General features: G+C 46.6%; 1 protein-coding gene across 2 annotated transcripts in view; it reads left to right on the top strand.

The window, feature by feature from the left end:
* LOC119172490 (cytoplasmic aconitate hydratase) overlaps positions 1-21,849 on the top strand; it is a 609,523-nt gene that overhangs the window by 447,858 nt on the left and 139,816 nt on the right. For both annotated transcript variants that reach the window (XM_037423609.2, XM_037423610.2), the window contains one exon: positions 1,208-1,267. In XM_037423609.2, coding sequence (XP_037279506.2) covers positions 1,208-1,267 — 60 coding nt within the window. The remainder of the gene's footprint in view (positions 1-1,207; positions 1,268-21,849) is intronic.

Here is a 21,849-nt window from a genome sequence, read left to right as displayed (position 1 = left end):
CGATGTTTAATTAGAACATATCGCGCTCCAAAAATGCTTTCAGCACCTTGCCCAATCCCGCGGCAGCACCTCCGGCACCTCAACACTGTGCACAAAGAAAAAGAAAAGGAAAGGAGAAGCTGCGGTGGAATGTTTGCTCTCTCTCAAATGCCAATCTTCAACGTACCTGTGCCACGTTTCTCTCTTTTCCGTCCCTGCCACCTAGAGACCCTTCTCCTTCCATGCCACGCATGACAAGAGAGAGGGGGGAAAAAAGAAAGCTGTCAGAGTATTGGCTCTCTCTCACACGCCAGTGCCACGCTTACTTCTTTCCCGTTCCTGCCACGTAAACCCTTCTCCTTTCAACGGCCCGCGCTAAAAGAGAAAAAAAAAAGCCACGGTGGGGTGTTGGTTCTTTTTCAAATGCCAATCTGCATCTTTTCGTGTGACGACGCTTTTCCTTTCTCATCTTGTACTAGCCACGCTGCGACTGTGGCACAGAGGGTAGTAGTGGAGACGCAATCGTTGTCGTCGTCTTTAGAAAGTGTTGGCGCTGGAAATTGCCGCGCGCAACTTCTATTGCCAGGAGAATGCTGAAGCGGAAGTAGAAATGCTTTGCAAGCTGCTTGCGAAATTGATTCGCTGCAAGGCAAACGTGTGCAGACGCGCATCACCGATTACTTCTATTAATAACGGGTGACCTGTGATTTGTGAATAAATATAAGTTTTCTAAAACTTGTCTCTCGTGTGTTAGCTCAATGCACATGCACCACTGCATGGTGAGCCCTTCGTCCATTTAGCTTTCTTTAATTCAAACTTCTTTTAATTTGAACAAATTTTCGGGCCCCTTTGATTTCGAATTACGGAGATTTAACTTTAGTACTCGCATGTTATGAGTATTAAATATGGCTGGCATGGTAAATACCAAAAATGTAGATTACATTGTTTTGTTACTTTTTTTGTAACTAAGGCCTATTATATAGTTGGTTCCTTCTTTTACCTTGGTCTACAAGTAGGAAAAATTTTTGAGGTATAAAAATTTATGTCACAAAGGAAAAGCCTGGTAGGCTGTAGGCTGAATAAGACATTTCACTTTGCTCTCATGCAATAGGTGGGTTAACTTCATGTTAATCATTTACATAAATGGCATGAAAAGCATTCCAGTCATCATAAAGCAAGTTTTGCAAAGGACATTGAAGGCATTGGGAGCTTTTCTGTGTGTTTGCAGGCAGTGGAGAGTGAGCACGTACTGCCAAGAATGTTCAAGGAGGTGTACTCCAAGGTTGAGGTAAGTTCCCCAGGCTGCTGTTTGTTGTCACTCAGGTAAGGTAGTTGCTCCACTGTACTTGGCCATAGGTCTGAGACAACTGCAACACCTTTTCTCTTGCAGCTACTAGAGCTGTCTAAAAGATTTTGAATGACAGCAGGGCCGACAAAGGGAGCAAACATGAAATTTTCATTGCCCAGAATTCAAAACATAAAGCGTGCCTTTGTAATGTTTTTTCTTTATTTGGAAAATTACCTGCACTGCCGTTTTATGCGTTATTGCAGGGTGGCACAGACCTTCATTGAATGAATCTGCAGTTTGCGCCCATCCAAATCGGCTGGTAATCGATTCGACAATCAATTGATCGCCTGTGGGAAAATAAAAAAGAGAATGTTTACTATCAGTCCTGGGGATCTATAGTCGTACTTCAAATTTGTGGTCATGACGAGAGGACTGATAATTCGCTGCTGTCAAATAATCTGCAGCATTAATGTCTGTTGCCTTGTTATAATTTAGTTTCAGTCATAGAGTAAGGTTTCGGTCTCTCAAGGATTGCCAATTAAGTAAGGTCTCTTTACATATCCCGGGTGTGGTGAACCTCAAGGTCCACCGGCTACCATGCTTTTGTGCTGACCAAGAGACAGCACGTCTGAAAACGAATGCTTTTAGTGGAACATGAAAAAGAACAGATAGCAGCGTTTCTCCCTCGAGCGAGTGCCAGCGCGTGAGCAGCAATGATGATGAGGATGAACGGCGTCTACTAGGCTAGTAAAGAGGAAGTTCCAACATCTTCCCAATGGCTAGCAAATGGCATCGCTCGTCTTTTACCTGGATCGAGCCATTTCGCATGGTAGAGCAGAGCATCTGAACAGGGTGGTTGACTTCTGCTCCATCCGGCCAATGAAAAAGACAGGAGCTGAACTTTTCCATGAATTATCTCTCCTTTGTTGACAAAAAAAAATACTATATGAACTGAACCTTGCGGTGACCTCGCTACTCACCGTAGCAAGAAGTCACCGCTGGTTCAGGCTTAGCGAGCCACAGGGCCGAGTCTCTGTCACCTACTCACGTGTAGCGCGCCGCTCCGCGCGTGCTCAACTAAAAAAAGTGTTAAGCGCGGCACGGCAAAACATGCGATGTTTTATTAACAGCAATACACAAACACTTTATTGCCTTTGGCGGCACCCCCAAACAACAGTACAACGTCCGCTCGCGCAACGTGGAGAGCAAAGGCTCCTGCACGCGGATGTTCACGATAAATCGGAGACGACGAGCACGTAGCAGCTGGTAATGGCGAGTATGACACGCCGATTGGGAAGAGCTTTTTTCGCGGCTATGCTGCGCACTCTCACGAAGGCCGCTGGGCTTGGTCACCAGAGTTAGAGCGAACATTGTACGCGAAAGTCTACAGCAAGTGCAGCTTGGCGTGGTGCGACCATTTCAAGCACTAGGCACCGCTGTTTGGCTTAGTGTGCAGCACCGAAGCTAACAGTCAGGTAAACACGCCCGCCAGGTATGCCTAGGCACCCAGGCAGGTTACAGTCTGGCGATTCTCAGAAGGGATGCAAACGAAGGAAAACCACGTGCTTACCAGGCACTGGCCAAGGAAGGAAGGATTCTTTTTGGCGGGCACGGGACTCAGCCTCGCTGATTCTCGCCGCCCCGGAGAACGCGCGCCGCACCCATCTATTGCCACGCGCTGTTACCAGAGCACGAGAAAAGAAAAGGAGCGACCGTACGGCAAAATGCCCGCGAAATAGTCACAGACACACCTCAGATCCCCACAACCTAGATCACGGCATAAATAATCTTTGAATCCTATTTAAACGTGAACATTTTCTACAGGGATTTTTCTGGCTGGGTGAAAATTCATACGAATAAAATAAACTCTTCAGCCACTTATAGGCCAAAGTTTCTATAGCTAAAATTTAAGAACTGTAAACTGACTCGAAGTAGCATGGATAATTCAGCTAGTTGGTATTGATCCATCTTTTAACTAAATAAGGGTGCTCACATGTACACTAAAAAAATTTGCACAGACCAAGAGTGCCTACACGCAACTAAAGTTTATTTGGAAGAAAGGTACATACATATATATCACTTCTGTAACATAAACTGGCTGGTGAAACAGCGAACAAAAATAAAAAATGGGTCTATAGATACTAACAGGGCTGATGAGATGTGAAAATATTTTTCTGTTAACGTGATGAAAGAGGCGCTTATGCATTTCTTCCCACTTTTCCTAATGTGAAACACCTCTATCAGCTCTCTGGTGGTTCGATCTGGGTGTTTTAATAAAATAGCATAACAAAAAAAGGGGTCGCAACTGCACGAGCTGCAATGTTCAGGCAAGTGTGAACTATCTTTTGTGTCCAATGATCTCCTGTGTTCTTGCAACCTTTTGTTGACACATCTTCCCATTCGGCCTATGTAGATAAGACCACGGACAATAATACGAAATATACAACACCTGTTTCACACTTAATATACGACATTGGGGTAGTCTTTTTGGCCCCAAACAAATTAAACAAGCTATGTAGCAGAATAGATAGAAAACTAGCACAAAACTCTAAGGGTCGAAAATAAGGAGGATGTGACAGAAATCATAGGCAGATGTGAAACAATGGTATCCAAAATGGATGCCATTGTTGTCGACTGCCATTGCATTTCTGCAGTTCTAGTTGTGGCAGTCACATCAATGGAAGCTCGGCTTATGGTCTGGCACGAGACTTGGGACTCGCGGTATTTCTGAATCGCAAAGCGAAGCTTTGGCTTCAACATGGCAATCTTGTCCCCGGAGCTGCTCGGTTCTGTCATTTGTCTCGATCAGCTTGTTGGGAATCTCATCTAGTAGGCTGTCATTGACAGTATGCTGTCATTGACACAATGATAGTATGCTGTCATTGTTAACTGATCGTAGATCGCATTAGTTCAGTTTATTGAAACGCTGACCTGTTATGATGACAGCTCCGGTTCTCATAGGAGGCCTTCCGCTTCTTGTATGATGGCATCCAGTTACGAGCAGAGGCACTTGCGTCGTCAGAGTAGCTGTTCCATGGGTCAGCTGGCAGCCAGGAACTCTTCAGCAAAGGTTCAAGGGTTGCAGTGCAACACCTTGAATCGATGAGGTTGGCGTCGTTTAGCAGATCCCGCTTGGTTTCGCCACCATGTGATGGATCTCAAGGTCCGCTGGCTACCAGGCTGTCATGCCGGACAAGATACGGCACGTCCACAAATGAATGCCTTTAATGGAAGATGAAAAGGAATAGATGGCTTCGCTCCCTTGAGCAAGCGATAGCTGATGATGGAGAGCTTCTGCTAAGCTGACCAAGAGGAATGCAACATCAGGAGCTTTCAGTTTGGGGATATTTCTCGAGAACAAATCTTGCTGCGATCAACTGAACGTGCTCAAGTGCATGAATATGTACTTTGTGAAAAGAATGCCATATGATACAGGCATATTCCAGTATAAACCTAACGTAGGCATAGTATGCAGCCTGTGTAACCTCTGTTCTTTCGTGTTTAAGATCGCTTTGTAAAAATACAACGACTTTTTCAGCTCTACTGACAACAGTGGTCATGTGTTCAGACCATACGCCATCTTTAGAAAACATACCACTCAAGTACTTTTGTCTTCTTTCCTAACAGCCAGTTTGTTTAAGATGTATTGATTCATGAATCTATTGACCTTTCAGTAAAACTAACATTAACACACTTATTAGTGTTTAGCAGCATACCTCCACGGGACTAAAGCCATCCTAAAGCTGGGTAATATTCGTTTGGTCAGTCAATTCAGTGTACAAAACACAATCATCAGCAAACATTCTAATGAGAAACTTAATAGTATATGAAATATTATTAAAGGGCCACTCACCAGGCCCCATAACAAATTTTATTTATACTGTGAAAGTTGTTGTGTGCACGATGAGGAGCATTATGACAACAAAATTTTTCAGTTAGTTCATTGCAAGCTGAGAAAACTGGTGTTTTTTTTTCCTTTTTTTTTAAGCAGCGAGAAACAAGGATGAGAGAAGACAAACTGGAAACCCTTGCCGCTCACTCCCCCGCGTAGCCTTCGCCAGCCAAAACTCTTCCCTACTTTCTCCGGCATCCGACTGAGAAGTCACGTGCACATGACAAGCCTGAACAATGCGCATGACAAGCCTGAACAAGCCCAATCTCCAAGCACACAAGCCACATTCTTTTTTTTTTTTTTTTTGACCAGCGTTATATTCTGGTGTACTGCCTGTTTCCGTGTGATCGTCTGGAAACGCTGGCCTAGACGCGGTAGAATAGATGAGCATAATGAGTGCATGAACACGTAGGAGACTTTCGCTTGTATGGCTGTCATCTACTTGATGCGCTGACCGCGAGTAAACAAACCCATGCGAAACGCCGGCACATTAGCCCTGCATCTTGTTGCAATTTCACTGGAAAAAAGATGTAAAGAGACGCACACATTCCCTTATTGCATCTCATTATTTGTCTAGAGTTTTAATAATATCTTCAAGCTACAGGTTACATAAACTACGCATGTTATGTTAAATAATTTTTGCCATGTCACGTGAAAATTTTGGCAAAGTCAGAGCACAGTCGTCTACGTAGAGGAGCAACGTCACTGCACTGCCGTGTACGTAGGGCCATTCATGCGTGCACGTCTTGAACTCATTTTCTGGGCACACACCCGCTAAAAGAGGGGGAAACAACGTTCATGTTGAAATTTGACCCATTCCCCGCAGGGGCGCCTGCGCAAGTAGGCGTTTGGTGTGTAGCGACACCACGGACCCGAGCTAACGAGGGAGTTTCGGCTCCCTCCCACGCCTAGCCGTGCGTGGCTTTGCCGTGTCCGGGGAAAAGGGGATCCTGGGGGTTGAGCCAATGCTGGGTGATTGGACCTTTAAGGCCCCCCGGCAGAGGCAACACACCCCTTTGGCCCCGGCTTCACGTAGACGGCACCCCTGGGCTGACCCACCCAGGGGAAATCGGCAGTCGCCTTTTCCTATCTCTCTCTCCCTATATCTTCGTCTTTTGTTCTCACTTTACATCTTTCCTGTCTTCTCCTCACTTCATTTTACTTCCGATTTTTCCTGGCGGCAAGGGTTAACCTTGTGTGGCTATCCAAACTAGGGTAAACCATATTGGGTTATAGTAACTGCGTACTGCTGGCGTTGCGCAGACATGCCCACATGCTCTGCCACGTCCCCTTGTTGGACTCCGTGGTGGGTGGTAGGCGCTGTTACCGAAAAATCCACATTTTCCCATGGGATCCTCGACCCCCTCTCTAACTGATCGTGCCTCGAAAAGGGTACGCACCGACGCAACTCTACTACTTTGGCCCAAAAACAGAGAAACTTTTCCAAAATACCATGTTCTCCACTGCGAACAATCATCTACAAAAGCTAGAACAATCTCACCCTTCCTTGTAGCTAAGTGCTTGAGAGAAACCATTGGAACCGGTTATAAGGCCACGAAGATGGCAAGTGGTGATCTGCTTCTCGAACTAAAAGACAAAGAACAGTACAATAAACTCTCGCACCTTGTAGCCTTTGGTAACATCCCCGTCTCGGTGAGCGCACATCGTACTATGAATACAGTGAAGGGCGTGGTATCGGACGAAGACTTGATGACACTGAGTGAAGAAGAGCTTCTTGATGGATGGAAGGACCAAGGTGTGATACATGTCCAGCGCATCAAAATCAGACGTAACAACAATGAAATAGCAACAAAGCACTTGATACTCACCTTCAATTCAACCACTTTACCTGAAAGTCTCGAAACTGGCTATGTAAAACTCCATGTCCGACCTTTCATTCCAAACCCGAGGCGTTGTTTCAAATGCCAGCGATTCGGTCATGCATCCCAGAGCTGCCGAGGACAGCTGATGTGTGCTAAGTGTGGCACAACCGGCCACAGCGCTGATGAATGTAGTCATGACGAGGTCCTCTGTGCTAACTGTGAAGGTAGTCACCCCGCATACTCCAGAGCGTGCCCAGCCTGGAAAAGAGAAAAAGAAATAATCACTATAAAAGTTAAGGAAAATATCACATTCAGGGAAGCAAGACAACGGGTCTCGTTATCATTAGCACTAAAAACACCTTTTGCCGAAGTGGTGCAACGAGGGGCGGCACCACAAAGGCCCTTGGCAGTTGCCCGGACCGCGCCTAGCGTGCCGAGGCAAACGCCACAAGCCCCCATGGGGGGAGCAGCCTCGGCTGCCCCACCCTCCTTGAATATAGCCCCACCGAAGGCTCCTGTGAACCTTGGCAGCAGCCAGGGCACCACACAAACTAAAGAGGTCCCCTCGACCTCCAGCCCGGTGGGGTTTAAGGCTCCGTCTGTCACGACGAAGCCTACAACAAAAACATTATCTGTCGCCTCTCCTGAGGCGATGGACACATCAACTGCACCGGCGCAGACTGCGCCAAAGGAGCGGCGGGGTTCCCTCGACCGCTCTAAAAAAGACAAAACGGTAATTACAGGGCCTTCTAAAGGCTCTGTAAGATAAATCACTTCTCTCTTTAGACACCAGCCACACTCATTTCGTACACACAGCACTTCTTTATTCCCATAATGGAGACACAAATTATACAATGGAACGTCAGAGGACTACTTCGAAACCTCGACGATGTCCAAGAACTGCTACACAAACATTCTCCAAAAGTGCTGTGTGTACAGGAAACACACTTAAAATCCAAGAATACAAGTTTCTTGCGTCAATATGTTGTCTTCCGAAAGGACAGAGATGATGCTGTGGCGTCATCTGGTGGTGTAGCCATTATAGTTAATCGAGGAGTAGCATGCAGTCATCTACCACTACTAACACCCCTAGAGGCAGTGGCTGTTCGAGCAGTCCTATTAAATAAGCTCGTCACCATCTGCTCTCTATACATACCGCCGCAACACCGCCTGGAAAAACATGATTTCCAGTCTTTAATAGATGAGTTACCAGAACCTTATTTGGTTCTAGGGGACCTGAATGCGCACAGCGGGTTATGGGGTGACTGTCGATGTGATGCACGAGGTCGTCTCATTGAACAGTTCCTCTTTTCATCAGGTGCTTGTCTGTTGAATAGAAAACAGGCAACATATTATAACCTTGCAAACAATACTTATTCCTCCATAGACCTCAGTATCGCATCTCCTTCACTTGTACCATTACTTCAGTGGAAAGTCATAAATAACCCATACGGAAGTGACCATTTTCCTTTAGTTTTGAGTACACCAATAACATATGAATATCCTCCACATGTTCCCAAATGGCTGGTGAACAAAGCCGACTGGGAACAATTTCAAAAGATTACACACCTAAGTTGGACCGACATATGCGGATTAGGCATAGATGAAGCTGTGCAGTACTTCACGGCTTTTCTTACTGACGCAGCAGCCAAGTGCATTCCACAAACATCTGGACTGCCCGGCAAACGACACGTCCCGTGGTGGAACACTGAGTGTCAGAATGCGCGAAAGGAACAAAACAGGGCATGGAGGTTGCTGCGCAACTCGCCGACAGCGGAAAACCTTGAGAGCTTTAAGAAAATAAAATCTCGTGGCAGGAGAACGCGTCGGCAGGCCAGAAGAGAAAGCTGGCAGAAGTTTTTATCAGGGGTCAATTCATACACACAGGAGGCTAAAGTCTGGAACATGGTCGGTAGGATAGCAGGGAAACAAGTACACACACTTCCACTCGTAAACACTCAAGGGGATACCTTGGAAGATCAGGCAAACTTCCTCGGGGCACACTTTGAACGGGTATCCAGCTCATCCCACTATACTGACACTTTCCAAAAATACAGAACAAGAATAGAAAAGCAGAAACTCGAACACAAATCCACTAGATACGAGGCATATAACCAAGCTTTCAGTCTAGCGGAGCTCCGAACATCTCTAAACTCCTGCAGCACTTCTGCCCCAGGTTTTGACTGTGTGGTGTATGAAATGCTAAAAAACCTACCAGCCGAAACACGAAAAACCCTACTTTGTTTGTACAATGCTATCTGGTTTTCTGGCACTATCCCTAGCTCCTGGAAAGAGGCTATTATTATTCCCATTTTGAAAGAGGGCAAGGACCCTTCTTTAGCTTCAAGTTATAGGCCTATTGCACTTACAAGCTGCTTGTGCAAAGTATTCGAAAAAATGATAAACTGCCGACTTGTACATATCCTTGAAACAAACAATTTGCTCGACCCATTTCAGTGCGGGTTTCGAGAAAGTAGATCCACCACAGACCATCTTGTTCGTATCGAGGCACAGATCAGAGACGCCTTTGTCCATAAACAATATTTTCTCTCTGTGTTCCTCGATATCGAAAAGGCGTATGATACAACATGGCGTTTTGGAATCCTAAGAGACCTGTCCCACCTTGGTGTGCGCGGAAGAATGTTTCATATAATCGAGAGCTACCTGTCAAACCGGACATTCCGTGTCCGTCTGGGCAGTGTGCTCTCTCAAACATTTGTCCAGGAAACAGGCGTGCCACAAGGTGGCGTGCTTAGTTGCACACTTTTTCTCATCAAGATGAATTCCTTGCACTTGTCCATCCCTCGCAATATGTTTTATTGTACATATGTTGACGATGTCCAGCTTGGCTTTAGATCTTGCAATCTGGTAATGTGTGAGCGACAGGTTCAGTTAGGTTTAAACAAGGTCTCCAAATGGGCAGAGGAAAACGGATTCCGACTGAACCCACAAAAGAGCACGTGTGTCTTGTTCTCTCGAAAGAGAGGCATGCACTCGGAACCTGACATTCGACTGAACGGGCAACGTCTGTCTGTCAAAGCCGAGTATAAATTCTTAGGCTTAATCTTGGACAACAAGTTGACCTTCGTACCGTACATCAAGTATTTAAAAACAAAATGTTTAAAAGCCATGAATGTTATTAAAGTGTTGTCACGTACTACCTGGGGTAGTGATAGGCAATGCCTCATGAACCTCTATAAAAGCCTCATTCGCACCCGCTTAGATTATGGGGCCGTTGTCTATCAGTCTGCTACTCAAAGTGCCTTGAAGATGCTGGACCCCGTGCACCATTTGGGCATCCGCCTTTCTACGGGTGCTTTTCGCACCAGCCCCGTAGAAAGCCTTTATGTTGAGTCAAATGAGTGGTCGCTTCATCTGCAAAGAACCTACATGTCCTTTGTATACTTCCTTAAGGTGAAAGCAGACAAGAGGCACCCCTCATACTCTACTATTAATGACTTGTCGAGCTCCATTCTTTTTCAAAACAGGCCTTCAATGAGGCAGCCCTTCTCAGTTCGCCTGAAGGGTCTAGCTGAGGACACTGGAGTGTCACTCGAACACAGTTTAATGGCTCCTGTAGCGTACCCGCCACCGTGGCAGTGGCAGACTATAGACTGTGATGTGTCTTTTCTAGAGGTTACAAAACATGCGCCCATTGCTCATATCCGAACATATTTCCTGGAACTTCAACACAAATACACACGTCCTGAGTTTTTTACAGATGCCTCTAAGTCTAACTCCTCTGTGTCCTACGCTGCTGTTGGCCCTTCCTTTTCGGATGCTGGCCCTCTACATCCAGGCACAAGTATCTTCACAGCGGAAGCTTACGCGATACTTGTGGCAGCTAAACACATTAAACAATTACAAATACAAAAAGCAGTAATTTATACAGACTCCCTCAGTGTGGTAACGGCTCTGCACAGTCTTAAAAAACAAAAAAACCCTGTCCTTGTCTCACTTTACTCCATATTTTGCACACTCTACACACTCAACCAACATGTTGTAGTGTGCTGGGTGCCAGGGCACCGTGAGATCCAAGGCAACGTGAGGGCGGATCAGCTCGCTGCATCCGTCCACAAAAACACTGCCCCTACATCCATATCAATCCCGGTCCTTGATCTGAAGCACTCTCTCAAACGAAACCTCAGGGACTACTGGCAGAGCAAGTGGGATACACACACACAAAACAAACTACACGTTATCAAGCCACACCTTGGCCATTGGCCACCAGTATCAAAATCACGTCTAACAGAGGTAACACTAACAAGACTCAGGATAGGACACATATACACGACACACACACATCTTTTGTCTGGTGATGATCCACCATTGTGTGATAAATGTGGTGAGGCATTAACAGTTATTCACGTTTTAATTCAATGTAATCATTTAGACACTCTAAGAAGACAACACTTCCCACTACCCTACCGACAACATATACCTTTACACCCTGCAATGTTCGTCGGTAGGGAACCGCTTTTTAGTCACAAATCATTATTAGCGTTTTTAAAGGAAATTCACAATTTTCATATCATATACCCGGGCATACCGTAGCATGACCTCTCTAGAGAGGTTTTTGCTGCGGTGGCTACACAGGAAAGCACTTGCCTCACGACCCTTGCACGCAAGGGTACTAACGTGTGAGGTACTTGTGCTAATGCCATACATGTCCACCATCGTTTTTCATTATCACCAACTTTTGTCACCTATTCACACCATGCACACCTTTCACGGCATAGTCATGATTTTATTACTTGTATGTTTTACCCGCTTTACTGCGAGGAATTTTATGGCCCCTCTACAGCCGCTAATCACAACCATTGTCCACATTCCTGTCTCATGAACTGGCGCTCTTTGGCCATCAAATGGCCCTTGCGCCAAAAAACACCATATATCATCAAATTTGACCCATTTCCGTGGCGCGTAGCATTTCATATTTTGGCAGACGTGATCATAAATGCCCCATCTATGCATTGCACTTGTCAGCTCAATTTCGTCAAACCTGGTGAGTGGCCAGGTGTGGAGCAGCGGCACCTTTTGTGCCAATGTGTGGCAAACTTAGTTATTTGCACCATTCTGGGCCAAACTACACGTGTTGCGCCAGAGTCATTTAGCGAAACCCTTCCGTTCCTTATCACTCAAATTTAGCAGCAAGGTGCAAAAGCAGTCGTGCCTCATGCCTGAAAATGTGCTTAAACATCGTCTTTTTGGTTTCATCGAAATGGTTATTCTTCGTAGAATATTTTACTGTGCAGCGGGTTAGATACATACAAAAAAGGGACACGGCACTGAGCTCTCAACTGAAATTTATTCGAAAAAAGGGAGGAACATATGTAGAAAACATTGGCTGATCAAAACTGTGTACAAGTGCTACAACACGGCACGATTCATGTCTTGTGTAACTGGCAGTTATATTGTTTATAAAGAATGATAGATGGATGACTTATGCACTTGTTATTCGGTCTAATGGAAAATGCTTCAGCTATTTCACATGTGCGCTGATCAACATGCCTATATTTGGTAGCTGTTCTCTATAAGTGGGGCACACACCCGCATGATCTACAAAGAGCTGCCAAATGAGACGCGATTGCAGCACCTGATAGCGTCAGCTCATGCTCTCGTAGGTGCACGTTCAAGCAATGCCTCGTTTCGCCTACGTATTTGCAGCAGCAAGACAGTGGAATGGCATAAACCACACCAGTAACACAAGACGCATATGTGTGGACATGATTGTACACACAGTTGTTCTCATTCTCTGGCTGCTAGCGTAACGCTCTATTCACCAAAACACACACACTACCCACTTTATTACGAGCTGAGAACAACACGTTAATGTCATAACGAGCACCAACGTTTTTCAAACCATGCACGGTTCTTTGTATGTTGTGGGAATCGAGGCTAGCTCGCCGCCTCTGCGCGGGCTTTGCCGCCTCTTTCTGCATTCTCATGTCCCAACATGACTTCCTTCCTCCGTGGTCTACCGCGCTAGGAGAGCAGGTAGTGACATTTAAGACCTCTCACACGGTAGCGGATGTCGACTGTGGCGCCATGCCCAAAGTCTCCTGGGGCGTTTGGTGCATGTTGGCAGTCAGTCAGAACCTTTCCGGGACGCAAGGGGTAAGCACGCATTTCTTTTTTGTCCGTCGAATCTCTTTGTTAGGGGCTCGTTCAAACTTGGCTAACGGCTCCTTGAGCCAGTGGCGAACGCTTACCTTTTGTCGCCCCCCTTCCGAACGCTAGGGCGAAGAGTGGTACAGTGTCCTAGTGTGTGGCCAGGCTACGCTGACCTGTATCTCTCTGAAGCTAACGCAAGCGCCTTTGCCCTCGCTCGAGCAACTGAGCCCTTTGTCCCGGTGTCCCCGTGAATAACCTTTGCCCACAGAGACGTGCTTGCCGCACCCTGTGTAGTACTTCTCGCCCGTGTCATGGATAAGCCCATTTGCTTTCCTGCCTCGCCTTTGCAACGGGCTGTGTACTGCGTTTTTGGTGTTGCCACAGACAATAAAAGGTTGCGACCTTGAGCAGTACCGTGTTCTCGCCACGGTGACAGTTAACGCGTGCACTGCGGCTTGCCAAGATCGGATCCACACTAGTGACCGTACTCCTTCAGGATACGTGTACACTACACTGGCGCCCAACGCGATATCAAAAGCTCTAAGCTTACGACTACTCTTAGCCAGTCAGTTCACTTCACGATTCGGGCTCATCGCAACATGCCTGCTTTGTGGCATTTTAGTCTGCTGACCGTTTTATGCGAATGCCGCGTTGCACAAAGAGGCCATCGCCTCAATCGATGGGCACCCTTCGGCAGCCGTTTGTGTCGTCACCCCCTTTTGTGGTGAGCACACAACAAACGTGGTAGCTGCTGTGCTATCTTGTGCCACCTGATGTCTGCTGAAAATCTTAAACGTGGTAGCTGCTGTGCTATCTTGTGCCACCTGACGTCTGCTGAGAACCTTGATCCCGTTGGGATGACCACTCACGGTGCCTCAGCACACGCAAGCATCGGGGGCAAAACAGCGGCGAAAAAAAAGATTCCCCATGCGGATGACCCTCGCTGCTATCTAGGTAAACAGTGCACGACGTAGAGGCCGAACGTGGGAGCTTTCCGAAGGCCACAGGGCCGAGAGGGAACCCGTGACGCCGTGGACGCAGTGATTGCTGCGGTCCCGATTAGGCGCTATACCGGACCCCCCCCCCCTCCCCCCCCCCCCCTTGGGAGAATAGGGATCGCTTTCGGCAGCAAAGAGCTACAGAAGGCTCAGCAAAGTGATCCGTTTCGTGTCTCGGAGACACAGAGCGTCATGGACGCTGCTTGCTCTCCAGCGGCCGCCCATAACTGCCGTCTCGAAGAGACGGTGTGCCGTTACGCTGCTTGCTCTGCAGCAGGCGCGAATAGGAGGCTGGAAACAGAGTATGTCACTGAGTCATCAGTGACTCATTTTACTGGACCATGATGGGCTCCTACTGAACTATATAGCCACCGGTGAAAAGTCCGCGGATCCGTTTAAAGTGGCTCTTCCCAAAAAAGTATGAGAGCCGCACTGTGCAATCCTCTCACAACGAACTCATGGCCAGTCATTTGAGTGGCTCGAAAGTTTTCACAAACTGAACAACGTTGTGACCTGGCCCGGCATGAAGCGGGGCATTTATCGCTGTTCCGTGCCCACCACGTCTGGCAAACAGTTGAACCAAGTGTTGGCAAGCCACCCAGTTTTATGAACCAATATTCAGTGCACATCTGTGGCGCGTACTTGCTAAAATATCCCCTTTTCGGGAAAGCTCAGTCATAATCGCAGACCTGAAACCTTTGTGTCACGGTCTGACAAGCTCGTATCAGCGCCCTGGGGCACTTCGCGCAAGCAACAGGGCACACCTGGGGCGGCAGACAGCATTCCGACCGCGCACCGGTATAATCTAAGGAAACAGTCATCTTTGTGATTTCGCGCTGGACGGCAGACTTCTCCGCAACGGAAGGCCCTTAGTTTACTGTCTAGCCTCAGTACAGGTTAGCTTCTTCACGACCTGTTCTCGTAAAGAAGTTGACTCCGCCCAGTTTGATGCCAGTGTTTATTTTTTTTAAGTGTTCATGTGTATTTTATGCTTATACGTTTATTTTGTCTCATATTAAGTATTCATTTGTATTTTGTTTTTGTTTTCTTTTGGCCAGATATTGTATGTCATTCTTGCTCTGTTTAACTTTTTTGTGCATTCATTTGTGCTACCAGTGAAGGGAGTTGTGACCTTGAACATTGCTACTTATGTGTGGAGAGAGGGACAAAAGAAGCTTGGCACCTTTGCTCGTGCAGCCGTCGACGGTGTGTGTGTGTGTGTGCGTGCTTTTGTGTGTACATGCGGGACACTTCTGTGTGTGCCCGGAAAGAGCGCGCATCGTAGTTTCATCCCTTCAACATGGACTCTAGAGGTGCTCGATGCCCTGACCCAGTGGTATCAGACAGTCCGGCTGTGCTCTGCTCTTGGCCATTGCCAGAGTCTTTCAATGCTTTTCTAGTCACGAAACTCCAGCCTAAGTTTTATTCAGGGACAAAAGCTGCCGCTAGGGTTGCCCCTGTTAGCATAAAGGCTTTGCCAGCGGCTGGCGACGCTTGCGAACCGACTGTTTCTCCATCGGCAACGCGCCTAATTTCATCTGCTCTTAATTTCCACTTGCGAAAACGCAAGTGAAGTGTGCGTGTTTTTCATTCAGTTTACGCGTACCTTTGCTATTAAATAGAGGCAAGGCCACGCATGTTACTGAGGCGTATATGTTGCAGCGTTTGTTTGTTGCGGTAGTTACGGCTGCTATGTTCTCGCTTTGACAAGGCGGACATCTGGTGTTTTCGTTTTTTGACTATTCTTTGCAGTGTACTGCATTTGAGTTAACTAGCACCAGATTTAAATCAATATATACAGCCCTGGGCGACATGCTACGCTTAACAAATAGGTGTGCAAACGTACAGCACGTTGAATTAGCGCTGTGTTTGCGCGATTTTGTAGCGCGCTAATATTTAAAAAAAATTTATCTAGGTTTGAAAAGTGAGTGTCGACATCATGAAGAAAAATGCTCACGAAACTGAAGCAGCATAACGGGCGTGCATAGGGGGGGGGGGGGGGGGTTAGAAGTAAATGCTACACACTTGAGCGACTTTCCCGGCTGTCCACATAGGTATACGGTGTCAACAGAAAAACTCGTATGGTCAGTGCCTGACACACTCCTCCCACCAAAACTACAAGTTAGTTGATCGCTTGTTATGAGCTTTAATGCGCTGACACTATGCAGCTTGGGCTTCGTAAGATATGCCGGCAGGTTTTCAAATATCCGGAGTATGGCACCAGCGTGGAGCTTAGGCTTTTTTAGCTGCAGAAGCACAGATTGTCCACTTAGAACTCATCGGCTCGAATAATGTCCGTGGTGTCGAAATTTTTCTCGCACACACGAACGGTTTTCAACTCGAAGTTGAAAGCTCCCGTCTCCCGTCGTGGAATGGCTCGCTTCCACCTGTCGCGTTGTCTGCGATCGCTTGGGAGACAGAACAGCAAAGCTTTTTCCATACAACTCCGATAGCCAGAGCGGCAACCAGGTACGGAGCACGTCAGAGGCATGGTAGTTCGCATAGTTTGCTGTTCGTGATGAGTGTAGAGAGCATATCACACAACAAACAAACCAGTAAGCTCGCGCTCCAACGCACTGCAAATGCGGCCGCCGCCGTCCAAGCCGCCTTCACCAGACTGTTAGCGCCTTCGCGTAGGAGCTTTGGTCCCCATATGAAGCTCTCCCATAGCATTACGGAGAAGTTTCGTGACCAGAAAAGTATTGAAAAACTCTGCCAATGCCGAGAAGCTTGGCTGCCTTTTCTGCTATAGCTCCTGCGCGTGGCAAGCTGACAGCAGCACGTGCTACCGGCCAACGCGAGGGCGCCTCGCAGCCAAATCTGGTTAGTCCTCTCTGATCGTCCGGGAGGCCCGGCTTCTTAGCGAGGTTCCATCGTCATCCATCCAGAAATGTGGGGCCTTAGAATTACCACCGGAGCGGCGTTGATCGGACACACTGACCAATCATCAAGAACAGCCACGAGCCATCATGAGCCCCTTCAGTGCCTCCGACCTCGCACACGGGCGTCGCACCCAGTGGATATTGTCACGCTCTTCCGCCCCTCCACGCTGTGGACGCTATCCCGCCTTAGCACCACGAACACGAGCCTTATTTCCCTGTGGTCCCTTTCGCAAACATTTTTATAGTGTCATGTGTTTATTTTACTATTATTTCTTACTGCTTTTTCCTTTGTCATCATTTTTTAGCAGTAGTTACATGGCTGGACTGAGGTTAGCTGTTGCTCATAGCAGTGTCATTTTAACGTCATGGGCTACGTCCAGCTGCCTTTGCAGATCAGTAAAGGGCTAATTTAGAAGACCGGGATGTGGGAATCGAGACTAGCCCACCGCTTTTGTGCGGCCTTTGTGGCCTCTTTCTGCGTTCTCATGCCCTGGCATGGCTCCCCTCCTTCGTGATCTGTTGCGCTGGGAGAGCGAGGAGGTACGTTTAACCCCTCTCACCCGGTAGCAGAGGTCGACTGTGGCGCCGTGCACTGAGTCTCTCGTGACGTTTTGCGCGTACGCGTCGGGAGCGAGGCGCATTTTTCTGAAAGGGCTTACGGTGAGCATGCATTTTTTTTCCGTTCATTGACTCCTATTGTTTGGGGGCTTGTCAGACTTCGCCAATGGCGCCTCGCACCCACGGCGAACGCTCACCTTTTGTTGCCCCTTTGTGAACGCTAGGCCGAAGAGCGGTGCGGTGTCCTAGTATGTGGCCAGCCTACCCCGACCTGTATCTTTTCGAAGTCAACGCGAGTGCCTTTGCTCTTGCTCGAGCCACCAGGTTTTTGTCCTGGTGTCCCCGTGAATCACTTTTACGATGGAGACGGGCTTGTGGCACCCCTGTGTAGTACTTCTCGCCCGCGGCATGGGTAAGCCCATTTGCTTTCCCGCCGCGCGTTTGCAATAGGCTCTGTACTGCATTTTAATGTTGCCGCAGGCAATAAGCGTTGCGACCTTGAGCAGTACCGTGTTCTCGCTACGGCGACGGTTAACACCTGCCCTGCGGCTTGCCAAGACGGACCCACGCTTATGGCCGTACTTCTCCAGAATACGTGTACACTACAATATAAGGGATAACTGCATGCCTTTTCTGCTGGCTATATTCTGTGGAAGTATAGAATCACAGGGATGAAACTTCTTGATCTTTGATATAAGTTTTTCCTACACAGAGCAAATCACGTCGCTCGGAAAGCCAGAACTCGCAAGGTAAGCAACTTGCGCATAAATGCGTGCTGCATAAGGTGCTCGCATAACTTCTGAAAAGCGGCACGCAACACAGCTGATTCAATGCCTCTCTTTACGTTTTTTGAATGGCCAGAATGAAAATTTTAAGATCAGCTTTATGGATCTAGGTTGGTACTGCCAACAAACGTTATCCTTGACAAAAGCTAGTCTTGAATCGAAAAACTGTATCACATCGTTTTTCGGCAGCTCCAAAGTTAAATGTACACCTATCCCATATTCCTTAAAAACCTTCGTAATATTAACAACCAGTACAGAGCAAAAGTTAGCGTCCTGTCGAACTAAGAAGTAATCGACATATCAAACGTGTGACGCTAACCCATTCAAATGCTTTTGCAGTTGCATGTCTACAAACCAAGAAAAGATATCCCTAATTACCGGTGCTACACATGATCCAATGCAGATACCAGATTTTTGAAAGACTTATTTCCCCCCGAAGACGCAACGATCGAATTTAGGTAACCCTGCACGAGCTCTAGAAACAACTCAATGGAAATGCCACACTGACTCTGAAACAGCAGCCCATTGTTGTCCCCTCTTACGCACTGCTTGATACACTTCAACTCTTGACATTGGTGCAAAGAATAATAAAAATCTTCTTCGTCTATACTGAATGCATAGTGGTACAAAGAAAGCTGTTCCTTCAGAAATGTGATGACAGACTCTGAGTGTGAAATTCTTAGCAAACCACAGATCTTCAAACGCTCTAAATTTTTTTTTTGATAATACCATGAATTGTTTGTTTGCCACATGTCTCTTTCTGAGACAACCGCTCTTAGTGGCACTCCAACCTTGTGCCTCTTCACTGAAAAGAAAATGAACAGTTCTTGCTTTTTTGCCTTCTTCACACTTGCCGCTAAACGTTCCAGTTTAAGCGTTAGTAATAGGTCACGGACCTGTTCCTGTTCCTTCAGTCGCCCGCTTTTTGCATCAACATGCTTGAAGCTTTTTTCCACAGCAGTGGGTACCTTATCATTATACATAGAGCCATTCACAGTGCCCGAAACACACATCGCCATTGCCACCTCCTCAAAGTGGTTCAAAGACTGCTCAAAGCAAAACATGGGCCCCAGGGTATGTTCATGTTCCTGGCGAACTGGCGTTTGGCTCAGGTTGAGTACCCGAGCATCAGCAGCCTTTGTCTTCTTATTGTTCGGGAGCTTGGAAAGCACATAGCAACACAGAAAATTGGCGGAAGAGTGAGCAGTTTTGCATCATTCACCGTATAGGCGTTGTTGGCGCTGGTTGCCACCTATTCGTGCACAGGCGACACTCAGACAGTTCTTCAATAAGCTTACTTGGAAGCACCATTCATACTTAAGGATTTCGCCGATTCTTCTTGAGTGTCCTACAGAAGGTTTCAACCACCCGCAAAACCACTGCAGATCCAGTGGGCATACACCCTGTCGGACTTACCAGGTAGCAGCCCTAGCCTTACAAATGCTAACCCCGATCATCGCAGCCCATACATACACAGAACCGCACATGGTATGAAAAATGCTGGTGCTCGTTATGGCATAAAATTGTTCTCGGCTCATAATAAAGTGGGTAGTGTGTGTGCTTTCGTGGATAGAGCGTTACGCCAGCAGCCAAAGAATGGGAACAACTGTGTGTACAATCATGTCCACAGGTATGTGGCTTGCAGTACCGGTGTACTTTATGCCATATCACTGTCTTGCGGCTGCGAATATATTAGCCAATCTAGGTGTTGCATAAACGTGCGCCTACGAGAGCACGAGCCGACGCTATCAGATGCTGCAATCGCGTCTCATTTGGCAGCACATTGCAAATCATGTGGGTGTGTGCCCCACTTGCAGAGAATAGCTATCAATCATAGACATGTTAATCAGTGCACACGTGAAATATCGAAAACATTTTTCAATAGACCAAATAACAAGTGCATAAGTCATCCATATACCATTCTTTGAGATGAAGAATATAACTACCAGTTGCACAAGACATGAATCATGCTGGATTGTAACACTTGTGCACAGTTTTGATAAGCTAATGTTTTCTATATAGGTTCCTTCATTTCCGAATAATTTTCATATGGAAGTTCAGCACTATGTCCCTTCTCTGTCTGTATCTAACCCGTTGCGTTTTAAATATTCTATGATGAACATTCACCGTATTGCTCAACTCGCGATTGTGCTTCAAAATGGGTATGCAGCAGAATATCGGTGATAGGAATTCGAAGAGAGCGCGCAAAATGTTTACATCATCCCGAATCTGTATAAACTCAAAACAAGTTAAAGGTACGCTAAAGTCAAATAATAATTTATACCAGAAGGAAAGCTCAATGCATGACAACATTTAAAACAACAATATTATCAACAGCAGTGCCCTACACACCGGGAAATTAAGGTAAATGCACAAAAATACATGCGCCGCAGTAGGAGGTTCTCAAAATTATACCGATCATGTCAAACAAACCGCCTACAATTTTTGCGTGGTTACACTGGACAGGACGTGCCATCTAGCGTGGCACAGTTAAACCGAAACACGTCTGCCATCTCAGAGCCAATGGCAGGAAATTGATCTATGGCTGTTGTTGCTGCTGTGGCTCCCGCCGCTTTATTTCTGTCTACTAGTGTCGGCAACCGCGCAGTAAAGCCGGGCAACGTAGTGCATGGCAGCAGGGACGGGTGTTGGTTCGCATTTTGAGGCATGTAATTTTAAGTGCACTAACTCGATGTGGGCTACTAAAAGGTAATTTTATTTTTAAAAAAAGCCTTTTTTTTTAGCACAAAAGTAATACCTGTGCCACACGGGCAGAGGAAACCACATTCGGTAGTGAAAGCATTCTGTTCACAAACGACATTTTTTGGGGCGGAGTTGCTACACCTCCAAAATTAATTACATTTGACTCGGGTGATGTCGATTACACCATCTTGTGTAGTAAGTAATTGTATAGTAGTAATAGAAAAATAAACCTGCGTTTATGAGCTACATATATCTCTTAGAAGTCAATGTACAATAAGCATATTACACTGCCGTTAGATTTAGTTCGTTACTTTGTTTCATGACGTTGCAACCGACCGCGTACTAACTTAAGCCAAAGCTAGTCAGATCTGCAGCGTAAAATGAAAATCGCGCCTGTCGCATTTATTTTACATTGTCTACAGCTGAAAATAAGTTTTTAGGCACTTGTTCAAATGATAATGCGTAAATAAAAGATGCGAAATGTTTCCTTCCAGCCGAAAGAAATGTCCTTTTATATAATTATTTCACCAGCTACGCCGTGGACAGTATGCATTTCTCAGTCGAATGAGTTCTGGCGATAGCATTAGGTGACGAATGGTCTGTGCGGCACCGCACAAATGGCATTAAATCTGAAGGCATTAGGTGGTAAATGCCATTTTCTCTGCCCGTGTGGCACAGGTATAACACTATGAGGTTTCTGGACTGCTATTTCAACAATGAACGTCGACCTAATGGTTGCCTTTAGTTTCCCTTTAAAGCTGATCTATAAAATGAAAAAGAACTTTATTGGGCCCAACTACTTCTTGCTGAATAAAGTCCGTGATGTT

This window comes from Rhipicephalus microplus, chromosome 4 (genome assembly GCF_043290135.1).
Source record: "Rhipicephalus microplus isolate Deutch F79 chromosome 4, USDA_Rmic, whole genome shotgun sequence".
Classification (NCBI taxonomy): domain Eukaryota; kingdom Metazoa; phylum Arthropoda; class Arachnida; order Ixodida; family Ixodidae; genus Rhipicephalus; species Rhipicephalus microplus.
This window is presented reverse-complemented; position numbering and strand designations above follow the sequence as displayed.